At 42.2% G+C, this 18,342-nt stretch overlaps 1 protein-coding gene across 1 annotated transcript in view; it reads left to right on the top strand.

Moving 5' to 3' along the window:
• The window catches only part of ENPP6 (ectonucleotide pyrophosphatase/phosphodiesterase 6), a 27,106-nt gene extending 12,477 nt beyond the window's left edge, over nucleotides 1-14,629 (top strand). Inside the window, exons 3-8 of the mRNA XM_010192963.1 lie at nucleotides 3,324-3,435; nucleotides 7,221-7,362; nucleotides 8,357-8,536; nucleotides 10,870-11,007; nucleotides 13,551-13,674; nucleotides 14,406-14,629. Of these exons, the coding sequence (XP_010191265.1) occupies nucleotides 3,324-3,435; nucleotides 7,221-7,362; nucleotides 8,357-8,536; nucleotides 10,870-11,007; nucleotides 13,551-13,674; nucleotides 14,406-14,629 (920 nt within the window). The remainder of the gene's footprint in view (nucleotides 1-3,323; nucleotides 3,436-7,220; nucleotides 7,363-8,356; nucleotides 8,537-10,869; nucleotides 11,008-13,550; nucleotides 13,675-14,405) is intronic.
• The last annotated feature ends 3,713 nt before the right edge of the window (nucleotides 14,630-18,342 follow it).

Here is an 18,342-nt window from a genome sequence, read left to right as displayed (position 1 = left end):
CATTCCTGGGGAAAAAATCGTGTATCCTCTGACTGTCAATTGCTCCAGTGGATGGAGAAGCCCCAAAGGAGTGCGAGAGCAACCTGGTGGTACCACCAAAGTCCAAGCTGCATATCGCTCCTCAAGCTCAGCCCAGTGGGTGACGCCATCACAGACCCTCAAACTCCTTCGTTTTTCAGCAGTCTATGCAACTGCTTCAGCAAGTGACATCTTTTCTCAACACTGAAATGTGAGAAAGGGGTAAAAAAAGACTCTAAATCCAACTTTTCATCTTTTAAACACAACATTTATCAGACCGTGGAGCTAGTCTGGAAAATTTCCCAAACCTTCTGTTATGACATGAAGTGTCCAACTGTTAAATCAATGTTTAGAAATGCAATTTAAAGCTGGCAGAGGTTCAGGTCTCCATGTCAGACAGATAAAGAAGAGCCTATGTATCACTGTGAAAGAAGTCCTTATTCCTGCTCCAGTTGTTCGGTTTTTTAAGTAGAAGTTTAGTATCACACAAAACTGTGCAGAAAGGTATACAACATTACATCTTAGTAAATATGGCTCATCTATTTGTCATTTAACCAGAAAAACTTAATGTTCCCTTTGTTTGGCTCCAAATCTTTTAAAATTTCCTTTCCTATAGTATTTAAATGAGAAAATTTACCATCTGTCTTGGCCTTTACCAAAATGAAATTTAAATATTAAAGAGTTTTCATGGCCAGCATTTTGGAATTGTAACAAGCCTTAACATAAAAAAAAATCCAATTTTAAGTTCTGTTTATCACAAAGGCTAAAAAAAAAAGAAAAAGGAAAAAAAAGAAAGAAAATGGAAGCTCTTCATATCCAAGCAGCCTGAATTTTCAGTATTACTGCCAATGAACTGCACACTTGAAGACCAGTATTTAGCGACCGAAATGATTTCTAATTGTTGCTGCCTCTGTAGCCTTTTATGTCATGCTCATCACTTGATGATCTAGAAATAGCAAAGATATCTGAGCAACTAAAATATCCCAGTTCCCCAAGAGGTTAATGCTTTCAGTTATAATTATCTCATGAGTAATTTTGAGGAATGATATCTGAGAAAATTATAATCTGATGTCAGTATCTGAAGAGGAGAAAAGAGGTTAAATTGTCATATTAGTCACTGGCTATGAGCAATCATCCACTGAACTAAAATACCAGGCTTTCCCAATGCGTTTCCAAACGCATCCTTAACTTCTTGCCTGGCTTTGGAGCCAATCTTTTCCTAGACTCAAGTGTCAGAGGAGAAGTTGGCTCTGAAGTTCCAATTCAGTCTTGAAAAACTAGCAAAGCCCAGAGAGGACTGCTGCAACCCCTCTAGCATCTGAGGTAGCTTAAGATCCCTGTTTTGCTCCTAGTAGCACTCAGGACATTGTACAAACGACTGAAGCTGCACACCTGCATGGCAGGAGGCAAGGGCTCCTGCTTCTTGGAGATGACTTCAAGTCATTCATGGAATACATTTTTTTCATGATTTGGTTAGGTAGCAGCTGGGACCTGTCTCTCTTGCACAATGTAATTCCTTGAAGAAGCTGTATACAAATGTATAGAAGTTTTACCGTGGGACAATATGGAGAGTCAGTTCTTGTCAAGTCATCTGCAGACTGTTCATCCAAGTTGGAGATTACTTTTGTGGTAGAGAGATAAACAGGGAAGTAACCAAGCAGAAAGAGGACGATTAAATCTTGTAAGTTTGGGATAACAGGGGAAGAACAAAAAGTGAGAACCATCACACACTCCCACAATTTTTATTAAAAAAATATTAGAGGTTCAAAATTATGTAAATATGTTTTTACAGGAAAGTAAATTAATTGACTTTTGACATTTTCTGTTTATTATTGCAAATAATTAATCCTTATGAACAATTAATCATAATAGATGGGGTGCCTTGAAACACAAAGAATGTGAAGACCTGGGAGCTGCTACCATGGACCACTGGGTGAAGAGACTGAACCTATCTTGTGTGCTAGGGCTCTAACTTGTGGAAAGGGTAACCCCCATCTGACTTACCTGACTTTCTGCAAATCAGTGAAGATCTTTTAAAAATTCCTAAGTTTAAATATTTAAGTTTTTGTCTTTTCATGGTACTGCTAGGAAGTAATGACCAGAAGTGTCCTAGCCAGCTCAGCCTGGAAGTGGTGTGTTTTTCTCCATGTCCCAGTATTGCACCTCAGCGCCGTGAGCTCACGTGGGCTGAGATGCAAGACACTGACAAATTCACTTTACCGAGTGTCCCAGTAAGCAAACCACTGTAAATCAGCCCCGAAAGTAGCTCTGCTTGCTCTAGTGCCCTCTCTGTACTTACACCTCTGTGCAACCTTCTTCCCCACCAAGCAATGAGTCAACTTACAACAGCCCTTAATGCCTATTCCTTTCATCCCAAAGGAGAAGCAAAGTGACCCAAATGTAGGCAGATTCAGGCTATGGTCTAGATTTGCCTTTTTGACCTGACTGTATTGCTGTATACAGAGGCCATATTGCAAAAGTTCTCTTTCTTTTTTTAAAATTTTCTTGTACCCCAGAAATACACCAGGAAATGCCTAAATGCGATGGGAGGACTCTGTGGCTTTCAAAAGATGATTTGCATGAATCCAGTGTTTCTGAAAGCACAGTTCTTTAAATATTAATATTATTCAGCAGCACAGTAACCAGAGAGCGAAAGGGTAAAAAAAACCCACAAAAACATGTTTTTGTGTGTTCAGAGCCATGTTCTCCTGTAGGATTTGTTGCCATAAATTTCTGGGCCACAAAACAGACTGTATTTCGCAAGGAAGGCTGCAAGTTACCAGGAGAGTTAATTGGTTTATACTGTTTTAATAAGACCTCCAGGGAAACAGATTTAATAGTTGAGCGCCGGTATCACATAATAAAATATGGTTTATAGAGGATATTACAATGCAAGATACAGCATGTCTAACTGGAAAGTATTTGCTGAACTTTCAGGCAACAATATCTAAATCTATTATGTTGAAAGTCTGGAAATGGCTATGTGGCCACAGTAGTTAAAATGAAAACAAGCTAGAGATTTAGGTGGAAACCATCTGCCATGAGGGAATCAAGAGTTTTATTGTGGGAAGGTCACTCAGAGACCTTCCTTTTAGAGAGGGAAATAAAAGGATCCAATGTACAGTTTGCTACAAGCACTCATCAAACCAACCTCTCTCCCCTTTTCCCTTCCCAACAGCAAGGCTTCCTGCAGGGAAGGTGAAAGGTCATACCACAGGGAATTTACAAACCTGAACTTGGACCCCATATTGTGGGGTCTGTGATCAAGGTGAAACAGCAGAATTTACCACATTTTTCACTCATAGGTTGCGAGGTCGAAATTCTTGGAGTCAGACCGAGTTATTGTCGCGAGTACTTCAGTGTCCCATCAGACAAAAACTTTGCGGATGCCATCCATGATGCTCTTGAGTCTCTGAGGTACGTCACTGAACTTCTGCAGTGTGGGGTTTCCTCTCTCAAGAATGAGTATTTGGGTTTACTGTCAGCTTTGTTGTAGGGAGATTTTCAGGATTGACTTCCAGGAAGGAAGATGGTGGATGGGATTACTTCATAATACTGTTACAGCAGCATGACCATAACAGAAATACGCTCTTACATTCAGATCAGAAGGAAAGATGTGCTCCCCTTTTCATATATAGGTTACAACACAGAGGAGACACTCTGACTTACTATTTTTAATTTGCTGTTTCAAACAGCTTCAAGATCAGTCGGTGAGTATCTGTTCACTGACCTGCAGCAGCAGACTTTGAAATGCTTGGCTTTAGAGAGAGCTCCTGGGAATCTGGAAATTCTGAAATTCAGCTCCAGTCACTTATTTATGTGACCAATGTTTTGGCTCCTGCTGCATTTTAGAACATCTCAGGCACAATGATTTTGGAGTGGACATTCCTTTTGTCCAAATTTGTGTATTGAACAGAACAGAACAGAATAGTTCAGTTGGAAGGGACCTGCCACGATCATCTAGTCCAAACAGTGGGAAAGATGGGAATATATACATATATCAACCAGCTCCTAGGAAAAATGTATTCTCCACTCCCAGCTTTCTAGTTCGACCATCTCTCATCCAAATATTAACAAGGGACAATTCCACATACCTTGTAAAATCAGGGAAGATTGCACCGCAATGTGTGAATCCAATCCCTTACCTTAGCTATAACTAAGCTTCCTCTTTTAAAAACTTGTTGCTTCTGTAATTTATCCATTCCTAGGATGCACATCTAATTTGCTACTTGCAAACTGCCATATTGATTTGAATCTGAAGAGTTTCATATTCAAATTCTCAGTGTTCCCTGTCCTGGAAATGAAGGCTCCAAAATGATGAGAGTGCTGCTGGAGATGTTGCTTCCCATAGCACACTAGGTCCTGCTACAGAGCTGCTCACAAATCACAGTGTTATTTACAGCACAGGGCTTAGAGAGAAGCTGTCTCTGAATATGTGGGACACTTGATCCTGAAATTATTTAGCTTAAATTTTAAGAAAGTTATCTGCATGTGATGTGAGGAGTTCATAAGCGCCATGGGAGGCTTTTTGGATCTTCTGCAACACTTTTGATCCAGTGAGTAAAGAAGGGAATGAGAAACTGAATATAGACACCAGCTCTGACTTCTGGTGAAAGCCCATAATTACCATGGAAAGCTCTTTGGTCAGGTGTCATTTGGGGATGGGTCCTTATCCTTTTTCTCAGTCGTTTCTTCCATTATTCATCCCCTTCATTTAGTCCTTTAAAATTTAACTAACATTTTTCAGTGCTTATGGGCCAGCCCACAAAAATTAAAGTCTCTGAAATGCCTTTATTGTAGGCATATTCATTTAGCAAGACTTAGCATCACTGGGTAGGAGAGACTTGAGGTGCATTTTATTGTCATCTACATCCTTTTGCAAGAGCTTCTTGGTGTTGTTCAAAGGCTGGCAAATCCAGCATGTTTCCTTTCCACACCCCAACTAATTGAAAAAGCCCATTAGGCTGAGGCTGCCACCAGCTTTACGTGGGAGAACAGCCTGTGGCAAGGGCAGTCTGTCGCCTGGAGCAGTGCCCTGCTCAGCTGCCCTAATGGCAGGTATTAGTGGTTAATGAATGGCAGTCATGCTTCCACCATTATCAAACCTTACAGGGACTTCAAGGTAGAGAAAACAAGTCCTTTATTATGGCAGGATGGCCTAGAGATTAACTTGAGTTTGGGCATGGAAATATTCTGACCCATCTTAACTTCACTGGGGTCAAAGGGAGTTTCATCAATGCGCTCTGCAAGGCCAGGAGTACCCAACTCACCAGGGAGACACTGAGCTCCTCTAGCAACCAAAGGAAACCATTCTTCAGGAATATTCTCCAGTCTCTTCAAATAGGTTCTTTGAGACCATTATTCAGACCAAGAATATTCAAAACTAAGTGAAGCACCTGGTTTTGGTTAAGTAAAACTAAAACCTCCCTTATGCCTTTTTTTGCAACTATAATTTAAGGTCTGTTGTAATCTACTTACTTTCCTGGACAGGTGTCACGAAGTTTGCGTGGTACTTGCAAAATGTGCTGATAAAATATAAATCCCTTTTTGGTATTGCCATCGATGCCATCCAGCTTTGTTCAGCAAGCTTTCCTTAGCCATTTCTTTTGAAAGTTACTGGTGATGAGAGAAGACAAGACCAACATGTGTATAGAAAGACACATTGCTTCTTCTGTGCAAGCCATGATCAAAGATGTCTAGTTTTCTTAGGAAAACAGGCAAAAAATGGAAACAAAGTCAAACTCAATTTCACAAGCTTTGGATGTGCTGTACCAAATCCTGCAAAGTCCTAAGTGTGTCGCATAACTGGAGCTTGGCCTACGTGTAAAGTTGAATGTTCATCCTTACAGCACTGAGCCCTCACTAAGATGTCTCACCATGGCCTAAATAAGGCCACTTGTTTCATGCAATAAATCTCTTTCTTAGCTTCTGTCTTGATTGAAATGAGCATTTAGTTACAGGTGAGAAGACACAAAGCAGTCTAAGTAGCTAATTAGTACAGACACTGCAGTCAAAGAAAACTCAATAGGTTAAATGAGTGTGTATGCAATATAGAAATTACAGGGTTAAATTTTAGAAATTAATTTATGTCTAATACAGATGGAAAAATGCTTACATTTAAATTGGAGGGAGGGAAGGGCTGCTTAATTTGAATGATTTTTTTTTAATCATGAAGAGTGAGAAAAAACACTGTTCTTCAAGGCCAGCAGTGGAGAAATTCTCACCAGGGCAGAGAGCTTCAGCTTCCCACAGGACTGCTCCTCGGAGGCCTTCAGCAAACTTACAAATGCAAATGACAGCCCCTAATTCATTCATTCATTCAGTCCCTCACCTCTGTTCTTTTCTCTTCTGTCTCGTTCATTACACCAGACTACTTGGGTGTCTTTAATCAGAGGAGCTGGACCTGTCAGGACATCACACAAAGTCTTTTCACAGGGAACTTGATCCGGATGAGGGCATTATTATGGATGGCACACCCTGTCATGTATTAAGTACAGTAGAAAATGACTGGGTTACAACTTCTGGAGCATAGATTTTTACAGTAAACTGTAAAGTGGTCATGAAAATGTAATTTCATGTAATTTGAGGTATGTGCAATCCCCACTAAATATGCTGAGGGCATTCAGCGTAGAAATATGTGATCAGCTAAATTTGTGCAACTCTGAGATTACCTTAGTTTCCCTTTGGTCATATTCCTGAATAAAAAACCCATCTAAAAATCTCACCCCAATTCATACCACCCAGGATTTTGGAAGGCCATGAAAGAGTCTATCCTGAGCTGACCTCAGTGTTTAGCAGAACTCACACAGGAAAAAGCCAGAAGTGCCAACCTTCAATTAAAGCACATTTGACTGGTAATTCCAACAATCCTTTTAATAAGGGCATTCAGCACAGAAATTAGTATTTCTTCTGGGTCTTTCTTTGTCATTAAAGGACAGGTCATCTTCCTAATTCAAAGAGGCAGTAGAGGGCTGTCAGGCCGGCCTATGTTTGCACATGGCAGTCTCTACCTGGCGCTTTTGATAGGAGTCTCAAGCAAACTCAGGAGACTCTAGGTGTGAATAACGAGCCCAGCCATGCCACAGCAGGTAGGAAAGCACAGGATGAAAGCAGAAAATGGGGGTTTGGGACTCTACTCACCAGCAGCCAGGAGGTCCCCATGCATGTCAGCTCCTCACTCCTTCCTCTCCGTTCACCTCCAGCAATGGCAGTGCAGACATGGCTGCAGTGTACTACGAGCGCATTGACGTGGAAGGCCACCACTACGGCCCTTCATCCCAACAGCGGAAGCGTGCCTTGAAGGAGGTGGACAAAGCCTTGAGCAACATGATCACGCTCATCAAGGTGAGTGGCATCCAAAAACCCAGCTCCGGGGTGTGACTGGAAAAGGCTTTTAAAACCACTCTTTGTAGCACTGCTATTTAATGCCTGTTAACTGGATGTGTTGGCTGTAAACTTTTATTTCCTGAGAAACAGAGGCTACCCAGATCATGTGGAAGTCAAGGCATCATTCCCCTGGTTTTTATTTTCATTGATAGTGTTATAATCCTCCTAGTGGATTATTACACCGAAAGCCCTGGGAAGCCATAAACAAAAACATGTGTTGCTCTGTTTATAACTTGTGTTGCTGCCTGGGATTTATAGTAGGCAAATGAATCAAAACTGCTCGGTTCCTAAGGTTTGTAGAATCAGACAATTAACTTTTACAGTAGTTTTTATGGCACCACTCAGAACTCTGTACTTTAAACTTTGGTTTAAAAAACATTATCTAAATGATTTTGCAGTGAGAAAGGGAGGATACTAAGCTTCTGGGTAAATGTCAAGTCTATGAATATTTCTGACAATGATAAACACATGTTAGAGTTTTTCATGTGTTTCAGTGAGGAGAGGAAAATGTATTTCCAATTTCACTAAATTACAAAAGTTCTAATGCTAAGTGGTTGTGGCTGGGACAAGAGGGAAACACCCCTGCCACAAGTGGTACCATGTAAAAGCTGCTCTCCTCCAGGCATTTTGGCCTACAGATGAAGATCAGTGGGACAAGACCAACTGGGACAACTGGTCTGTAGGACTGGGATGTAGCATCTGGTTATAGCAGAGGGATGGATTTATTTTGGCAAATCTCTCCTTGGCACTATCCTCTTAGACTCTTCCAGGGCAGCAAGTGGATGTCCAACATTACAGGCAGTGGCAAATCTCACTGCAGGGCATTTGTGGCCATACTCCTTCTGGCCAACTTCCACTAAATCAGTGGAGGTCAAATGGGGATCAAAATTTGCCAGTGGGCACAGTAAAACACTTTCCCAGCCGTAACAGCTATCATGCACTTGCTTCACAGAACAAGGGCCTTCAAAATGATATCAACGTCCTCCTCTTCTCCGATCACGGGATGACAGACATCTCTTGGGCCAACAAAGTGATTGAGGTGAAAAACTACATCAATATGAGTGATACCATTCAAATGAAGGACCGAGGTCCTGTTGTGAGCCTCTGGCCAGCTCCAGAGAAGCATGCGGAGGTAAGTACAACTTATTTGTATTTATTTAGTTTTGTGTTTCCTCGGTTTTTATGACAATCGTGTCTTTTGTTTGCTCATAACATCCAAATTCCGCTCTCAGAGATGTGGGTAAGAATCAGCCTGAGGCTCTTATCAGGAGTCAGACTTGGATCTTGTGACACTCTTGTGATGCTGGTTTCTGAAGGAAACCACAAGGCAAATTAAAAAGTATGAATTTTCACCATTATTTGGCACAGATATGTGCTTTTAATCCCCACCACTACGTGCTTCTGATAAACGGCTAAAAGATTTCAGCTCAAAATCCATTTTTAGGATTTTATATATATATATTAGTCAATGTACTGACACTACAGCTGGGATTTTCAAATGATCTGGAGGAGGTTAAGCATTCATATTCCAGTAAATTCCCATAGTGTTTAAGGAATCAACTCCATTAGATCAGAAGTACAAAACATAAATTTCTTACAATATTCTCCTTTGAAGCTTTTTGATGAATAAGCATGTTGAATTGAATCAATTGTAAAAGCCCAAGGCTAGAACTGCCAGATTTTGAGTGACAAATTAGAACAATAGAGAAAAAAACTTAGCAACCACTTGAAAAGAATGAAAATGCAGCATCTGTAACTGATAGAGTAGTACATCATAGTTTAACCAGAAACCAGTGCTTAAGAAGTCCTTATTGCTGTCCTCAGAATAGAAATGGGCCATCCATGCTCCAGGTGTATAGTTTTATTTCCTGTATTATATTTTAGGCAGTTCCTTTATATTTTAACTTGTGCAATTTTTTGGAAGAGAATATTTGCTAATTTATGCACCCAAAGAGATTCTCCAGGAATTGTATAGCTGTGATATTGTGAACATTTCACATTAGTGCCAGAATTGAAAGCCACCGTAGGGTCCTGTGTAAGCACTTCACTCAGAGTTCCTGCAGAGGATCACAGCATTTATATGTGCTATCCTCAGCCTTAACTCAGAGATCCCTATTTTTGTATGCCAGACCTTCAAAGAGGGGCAAGTATAAGTTGCAGCTTCACAGAGACATGGTGTTTCATCCGACAAAGCTCTTAAGCATGTGCTTCTCTCTCGTTAAACAGCCTAATATCCCTAAGGAGAATAAAGTACAATGCCTCGCACCATGGTTTTCTTTTCTTCCTTAATTTCTTTTTAGGACTTTGTTACTGGAGTGCTGATTTTTTAGCAAAATAAAATTGATTTTCTGTTATCAAATAGCCAGATTCCTCTAATTCTTAATTCGCTTTAAAGAGCCATGTTTAGGAATTGGATCATATCATAACATAGTGGTTATCCCCTTTAGAATCTATCTCATTTTGAAGCACCAGAAGTACTGGTGAGACACCAGGACCACTCTCTGGTCCAGGTGATGGTGGGAGGGTCTGGCTGAGTCACGCTGTGACACCCTGGTCCCGTCCTTATGGTGACAGCATCTCAATGCAAATATCAAATATCAATGCAAATCATTTGCACACATATGCACACAGGGGGCACTTAGCTAAAAGGCTAGTGAAGGACCTTTCACTCTTTGCAGAATCAGACTATTTATTCCTGAAGATTATATTTAAGCAAAGAGTGATATACACTCTGGGGACTCCAATAACCACCTGCTTTATGGCATATGAACATCTTGTTTAGGCATTTAAAATATTTTTCTGAATAATTTGAGGTTTGACCACATTTGTGTGATTATACTTCAGACAGTATGATTAATATTAATAAACCACTCATATAGTATTGTGCAGCTTCAAAGCTGCAGGGGTTGGTTGATTAATCTAATGGCATCCTTATCAAGAGATAACAAAGCACTATCAACCCCTTTGATAGAGATTGCCTGGTTAAGTGTAAGAAACACAGGTGAGGTGACATTAATTGTTCACTCAAGAGAACAAAGAGGGAATGAGTGGCAGAGGCCAAAGGCAATATCCCTTTTTCTGCACGCGTACCCAGTCCACCTGGTGCCTTTCAGCATCTCTCAGCAATTGGCTTACTGTCTCCTGTGATGATTTGGTTTCTGCTGGTCTATCTCTGATATATTCACATGCATACATCTGTGAGTGTGTGTATTATAAATATATGTAACACATGAATTTATGTGTTCCTATGTGTTTATGATCCAAGTGTTCACAAACTCTGAAAACTCATAAGCAGGTTTTCCACAGCTGTCATCTTTGGACCGGCAAAGTTGCATTTTGAGTGTGCTGATGATTAGCCATTAAAGGGGATTAGACATTTTACAAATTCAGGTGTTCTCATGTACCCATAGGTGTGTATATGCTCTTTACAGCAATATGGTGGCCTAACATTTGTTTTCTTTGCAGATATATAAAAAATTGAAAGCCGTGGAACACATGCATGTTTATAACAAAGAGGATATTCCGGACAGGTTTTTCTACAAAAAAGGAAAATTCGTGTCTCCTCTAACTCTTGTGGCTGATGAAGGATGGTTCATAGTAGAGGTAAAGCATAAAAGCAAAATTCTTAGACTTGCATGTGAAAAGGTGCAATATATGAAAGCAATAAGAAAAATGTACAAATCTATGCTGGCCATTGAGTTAAAGTGTTACATCAGTTACTTGGACAGAAAAACTAATGTCAAATACTGCGGTGTGCTTAGAAGAGCCTTCCCCCCTGCCCATCTACCTTCATCTCCGACACAAAAAGAGTGTTTCCATTTCAAGACCTTACTATCATTCCATTCATCAGAACTTTGTGGTGACTTTTCCTTCTGCCTGGCTTCCCACTCGCCAGACTCTGTCCTAAAAATGCCTTATTTCTCACCAGCCCTCTGATCTCAGAACTAGGGTTTTACTCCTCAGAGACACTCACTGCACACATTGCAAATCTGAGAGCTCTTTAAGCAGAGAGTCAATTAGACCTGCACAGGAAGAGATTTTTCATGCCATTTTGGGGGTGGTGGTGGTTGTTGTTGCTGTTACTAATTTTGTGACCTTTAGAGATACCAGGCTTTGCTCAAGATGCTCCATACTACCACATTTCTCATTAGCCAACCTGATTTTAGGATAATCATCTCTACAGCTGAATAAAAATACATTTCTAAAAAAAACCCAACTGCTTTTGAGTACAGATGGGTGAGCACCAAATTTATGGTTAAAAATATAAAAAAGCCAGAGTTAAGATTCAGACTTGTAAAGTAGGAATTTGAAACATTTTTGCTGAAATGGTTTTTAAAAATTACGACTAAACTCTTTTGTACAGAAGTTCAACATAGAACATTTTTACATATTCTGTAAAAAAAGGCACTTTAAAAAAATCATTGAAACTCTGACAAACCTTAATAACAGTGCAGCAAACACTGCTGCTATGGTAATTAATTCTGTCTCTCTGCCCATTCCTTCCCATTGTTTCTGATTTTCAAGAATGTCCACTCATTAATGCTGTCAGATTTTCCTTCTCCTCAGTACGTTTTCATTATCTGTGAATGGGATGCAAAAATGAAAGTTTCCTGTCATATTTTTAAAGCAATAATTGAGCCTTCTATTATACTTCCTGCCCAAACCACTGAAGAGAGGATGTTCAGCTCTTCCCTATCGTGCTCACGACATGTTTTAACTCTCTGTCAGCTAGTGGATGGATAGAAGCTCTTTGAAAAAAGGGGTTTTTTGGGTTTTGGAGTTGGGTTTTTCTGAGAGAGACAAAAGGGATGTAGCTGGAAAGTTGTTTACTTTTTCCTAGCAAGGATTGTAAGAACAAAAGCCTGTCCAGATTTCGGTTAAAGCAGGATAAGGAGGGATTTTACACACCTGCTGCTGTATCGAAGCTGGTCTGCTGATACTACCTTGTTCCCTCTGCACTGGGAGTGGTCCCCATCCTTTAAGCAGAATTTCCCCCAGCAGCAGCTGAATCCACAACATCTGACAAGACCGTGGAGAGGTTTGGCTCCGGCAATGTCATGATATTGCCAAAGAAACACTGCAAATTGGATGTGACCTGGCGTGTCTGGAGCAAGCGCAGTGCAGGTTGTCCAATGGTGAGCAGCCCTGGGAACTGCAGTGAGCAGAGCCACAGTGTAAGGAAGTGCTATGGTAGGAAAAGGAGAAGGAGTCTTATTTTCTCCTTGGCTTGCTCTGAGTGCTGTCAGTGAAATAGATGAGGACAAGGAGAGATTTAATTTGTCAGCTGAAATTGTTTAATTATCTGGTACATCTGCTGACAGTTACATACAAAGAAATGCAGGGGATACCCCGGGGGTTCCCCTGCAAAGAGCTACACCTCATCGCAGTAATCATTGTCATCCTCATTGCTCCTGCGCATGGTCAGTTTTCTTCCTGGGCAGAGGAGAAAAACAAAACCAGGCAAAAGAAATGTTTGTAAAAGGAAAGGGATCCTCTGTGTGTCTGCTTCACTTTCTGCAGGGGTTGCAGGACCACTCGCTCAGAGTGGAAACATGGGAGACTTCATTGGGGCATCTTCTGTGCTCCTGTGACAGAGTAGGAAGCCCAGACATGGCCATTTTAGGGAACTGTTGCTCCTTCTCTGTAACCATGGGAGAAATTAATGCCAGGGATCTAATGAACTGTCTGGTGATGTTCTTCATCTCAGTGAAATTCCTGCCATAATTTTGGAGATGTCTGGAGTGTGACATCTGCTGCCATCCCTAGGGAGCACAGTACAACAGAGACTCGAGGAGAGGGTTGTTCCAGCATTTTGAGCAGTCCCTAGGGACTGCTGCTCCCAAGGGGGCCAGGATATGGCACTGCTGTAGGTAGTCTGGTAAGAGCTGTTAGTACAGAGCAGGAGAAAGGAAGGAAGGAATTTAAAAGTATCATTTAAGTGCAATATGGGCAAGGAAAAGAAAAAGAATTATGGTGATGAATTCTTAAAGCATGAACACTGAGCAGGGAGAGGAAACTGGGAGTGGTCTATGCCAGGGAGAATGGGACCGTCTTGGGACTGTGCCTGCACTCCCTGGAAGGAACCTCTCTGCTTTAATAGTAAAATGGCAGGCAGGACCTAACTACACTCTGCTGTTGTCAACCAGAGCAGGGACAAGCTGCCCTTCTGGGAGAACGGGACAGGCTGGAAGGAGGCCTGGCAGAACGGCTGGCATGGCTACGACAATGAGCTCATGGACATGAGAGCGTTCTTCATCGCGTACGGGCCAGGTACAGTGCCACCGCCCCTGGTGTCCCGCTCCCCTTGCAGCCCCACGACCCCTACATCCCTGGCATGTCAGGACCCTGATGTGGCACTGCGACGCCCAAAAATTACAAAAAGATGGCAGGATTTCCTCAGTATGGCTGGATGCTGCAAAGGTTTCTAGCTCTATATCTGTTCCATTGCTGGAGAAATGGGGCAGAGAGATGTAAAGGGATTTAGTCAGCCCCTCTCTGACATCCCAGCACAGTAACTCTATCCTTTAGCTCTATTTTCCTAAATTTTGGCCTAAATTTTCAATTCTATTTGAAACATATGAATTCTCTGTTTGCTGGTGGATTCAGGCTCATTAGCGCAGAGCACTTTCTTTGGAAGGTTGCAGCATACCTCACCCATCTGCCCAATGGGCAGACACAAAACCCCTCATTTCTACTTCATGAGTGGAAAACACTGCTGAGCTCCAGGCTGCAACTGCAGACAGGAGCAAAAGCAAGGCAGAATGTGCAATACAACAATTTCAGGCTATTAAATCTGCCAAACATATGCATTAAAGTAGCTCCTGTACTTAATAATTTAATTAATTTTTCTTTTTTAGCTTTTAGAATAAAATTGGGCTAGAATCAAAACATTAAAATGTTTTCGCTGAGCTATGTTGCCCTGCAGCACCCCACATGCTTAGCAGGAGGTAAGCCCCAAGCCATATGATGCCAACTCCTCTCGCTGCCTGTTTTGCCTGCAGATTTCCGATCCAACTTCCGAGCGCCTCCCATCCGATCCGTGGATGTTTACAACATCATGTGCAGGCTGGCAGGAATTCAGCCGCTGCCCAACAATGGCTCCTGGTCCAGGGTGGAATGCATGCTCCGAAACACGGCCCCCTTGGCACCGCTCCCCCTGGGTGGCAGCTGCGCCCTGGTGTTGGCTCTGCTCTCCCTGTTCGCCGAGCAGATCTCCTTACTGTGATCCCTGAACAATGTGGGTCAGTGTCACCAGCAGCTCCATCTTTCTCTCTCTTTTTTTTTATTTTAAAGTTCTTCATTTGAATAATGACTTCATTAATAGAGTGCTGCCCCCCACACCTCTGTCATGCTCCACCAGGCGTGAATCTGACCCATCCTGCTTTTACAGTGGTTTAACATGAAGCCAGGTTTTGTGCTCTCTAAACACAGCCAGGGAAGTTGGCGTTGCAATGCTGGACTTACAGCACTGGTAACGAGAGCAGGATCCCGCTTGGCTGTCCACAACCTTTTCTGGTGGGTGCATGTGGACATCTCAGAACATCAGAGACATCTTACCCCAGCAGCTTTAACTGAGAGGCTAACCCTGACTCCTGGTGCTGAGGGCACAGGGGTATAGATAGATCTCTGCACATTTGTGTTTTTTCTGGCTCACTCCGTCGTCTCCAGCAGAGGCCACCTTGTCCCAAGCCTGGTCTACACCAACACGTGCTTCAAAGAGCCAAGCTCTTTGCTGAGCGATTGTAAGGCTGAGAGAGGTGTGTGGGCCGGAGAGCAGTGAGAGCATTCTGCTTCTCACAGCCTTTCCTTCCTTGTTGGACTGCCATGGAGGGGAGGGCTGGGAAAGGGGAGAGTAAGAGAAGTCCTCCACTTCAAATACAGGATGAAAGCGAAAAGGCATCTGGACACACAAGGGTCAGGAGAGAGCAAGATGAGGAAGCCTGGTGTTTAACAGCCTCTCTGCTTTTCCTGGTGAAGATAGTATCATCTGCTCAGATTTTGAGGTTTTATACCCAATTGCATTTCTGAAGGATTTTTCCATACTCACTGCTTTTCTACCAGCTCTTGCTCTCTACACTTCTGTCCAGTGAGCAGCACATCCCCACTTTGTTCTGCATCAGGGAGAGAGGTCTATGATCTCCCATCCTCTCAGTCCTTGCTAATATTTCCACCACAGGCTATCAAGCCCAAAGTAAGTTGTAATGGTAAAGTTAAATAGGAGGAGAGGATGGAGCTGTTGTCAGAGGTAATGCCTCTGGAGGTTAAGTCAAATGGATGATGTAATCCTGAAAACAATAACATGGCAGATACATTAAATCCTTGAAAATCTGATTTCACCCTACTCATTCACTCCAGCACAGCCACAGATCCACCTCAGGTCAGTGTTCAACACAGGGCTGGTGGCAAAGCCACCACCACGGTCTGTGAGTCCAGAAGGTTCATTTCACTTATTCATTAAATCGCCTAGTTGTCACAGTCCTTGGTGCTACACACCGGGATGGATGGATGCCATGGTGGGTCACCTGAGAGGTGTTCTTTTTGCATCATCAAATTTCTTCTGCGAAATAAGCTCATGTAGAATCGGACTGTAAGCGTTTGATCCTACAAAGGGTCCTTTCCTCTTTGGAAGGCTATGGCCCTCAGCAATGCCTTCAGGAGGTTTTTCTGATATACCTCTGAACCAGCGGCTTTTCATGACAAACTGCCCTTGGAAGGATTTAGGTCCCTCTCCATGCAAAATAAAACTCTAGGACTCGTTATTCCTATGGACCCAGAGTCAAGCATGACTCGGGTATGTGTGGTACAGTGAGTTTAAGGGTGAATGATTACACTGTGGAATAAAAAAACCAAACACAGAATTAAACTTGACAAAAGACTTCTTGTAATAGCTGTAAAGATTTATGTAATGTGTTTTTAAAGCTCAAGTGAACCATCAAATCAATTGGGAAAAAAGGGAGAAAATCAGTCTTTGTTATTAGACTGTTCAGTATAAAAGGCAATTTAGTGCTTTTGAAGCATTTGCAGTAGCTGTAAAACAAGCACCTATTGTTCAGAGTTCCCTGTTGCTCCTTAATGGACCAGGTTCCATGAATTCACTGGAGCACATTTTTAAAGCAAAAAAAATTATCAGTGTACAAGATAACCAAATGACTAAATTACCAAGTTTTGTTTGAAAATCAACAGGATAGATACAGTCAGTGCCTGCTAATCCCTTCACAGCCTGCCATTTTAACTCTTAGAGTGAAGAGAACCCAAGGTCCTTTTACAGAAGAAAAGATCCTGAAAGTGTAACGGTATATTCAAATTCTCAATTATACAAGCAGAAAATGGAAATAACAGATCGGGTCCATTGAGTTGCTCCAGGGGTGGGCCACGACACATGAAACAAACGTTGATCCCTAGGAGTACTTCGTGTAACTCATTTTTGACAGTATCCACCTGCAAATACTGCAGAATAAATCTTTTAATTGCAATATGATTCATTTGACCTTAATGCCAGCATTGTGTTTACAGCAATACAACTCAAAAGATACTTGAACTGTAAATGGGAAATTTGACGGCAGACCTACAAGAAGCTCATTAGCTTCAGGAGAACTACAGCTGATTATTTTTTGAGAAGTGCACCTTTCTTCCTCAGAAATGTACCTCTGAATCAGTTCACATTCTCATTCAAAAATCAAGTGTCTTGACTCTAGCCTATTTTTCTGTATACTATGCAGTGAAGGTGGGTGTACTTCAAAACCTATTTCTGAATGATGTTTTTGTATAATGACTGATCGTGAATGAGTGAATAATTCTAAGAATGCTGTTAGAAAAAATATGCATCTTTTTGTAAATACTGTAAGATTTTGGAAGAAAAAACACCCAAAACAACAGCTCTGTAACACGTTGCCTTTCTTGTTTGATTGCTGCATCGAAGTGTGATAAACAGTGTTTGAAGCTTGTGCTGATTAATCATCAGAAAGATGAATGATAACATTGTTTAGAAATGGCAAAGTTGTCAGCATGTAAATTAAGGACTTTAAATACATCACACGAGATACTGTAGCTTGTATACGCAGTCCTTTTTTCCAGACGTATTTCAGTATTAAACCTTTTGAACATCCATCCAGGGACATGTAATTCACACTAACAAATGGACATAGCTGTTTTGAAAGACAACTTTCACCTACGTGGAAAAATGTTTTTTTGTGTAGGTATTGAAACACATTTCTGTTAAGGGAAGATTATTGTGGAACGCTCAGAAATAATATTTCAGAATTACAGTTGACTGGGCACTGTAATTCTCAAACTTTGTACAGATGTTTATAGCTATATAGATTATTCTGAAAAAATCTGGATTCTATGGCAGTGGCTATGGGCTTGCAAACTGGTGTAAGATTATCCCAAATCTGGCAACTCTGTATCAGTGACACGGTTTCTTTCTGCTCTACCAGCCCAAATTCCCCAGAAAATGAGGGTGAGCTGCCAGCAGACCTGCCCTGGCCTCTCCCCGGCCCTGCGTGATGGCTCCCCTCTCCACCACACCGCAAGGCTGCCTTTTTCCACGACTTCCACCGGTTTCCCGGCTGGCTGTCACCTCCCTGGGCCTGCAGATAAGCTCCCGCTTTGGGGTGGAAGCCATCAATCAGCAGCACAGCTGAAGTAGCGGTTTTTCTCTGCAGTCGGGGTGGGCTGAGGCAAGGGGGAGGCAGCTCAGGGGGACCTGGAGGAGGAGACCTCCCCACACTCTGCTTTTAGGGCCTTGTTTGCCCCCCTTTCTTTTTTAGAAGGGTGCAAGCTCCAAAATTGCCGCTGGGTTTGCTGGGAGAGGAGCCCCCGCTTTGGGGGTGTGTGTCTAGCGGGGTGTTGCTGTCGGCGGGGCCCCTGCGGGCGACTCCGGCCCCGGCCCAGCGTGCCCCTCCCGGCAGCGCCCCCTGCCGGCCGGCGCGGCAGAGG

This window comes from Mesitornis unicolor, unplaced genomic scaffold (assembly GCF_000695765.1).
Source record: "Mesitornis unicolor isolate BGI_N332 unplaced genomic scaffold, ASM69576v1 scaffold28929, whole genome shotgun sequence".
NCBI lineage: Eukaryota > Metazoa > Chordata > Aves > Mesitornithiformes > Mesitornithidae > Mesitornis > Mesitornis unicolor.
This window is presented reverse-complemented; position numbering and strand designations above follow the sequence as displayed.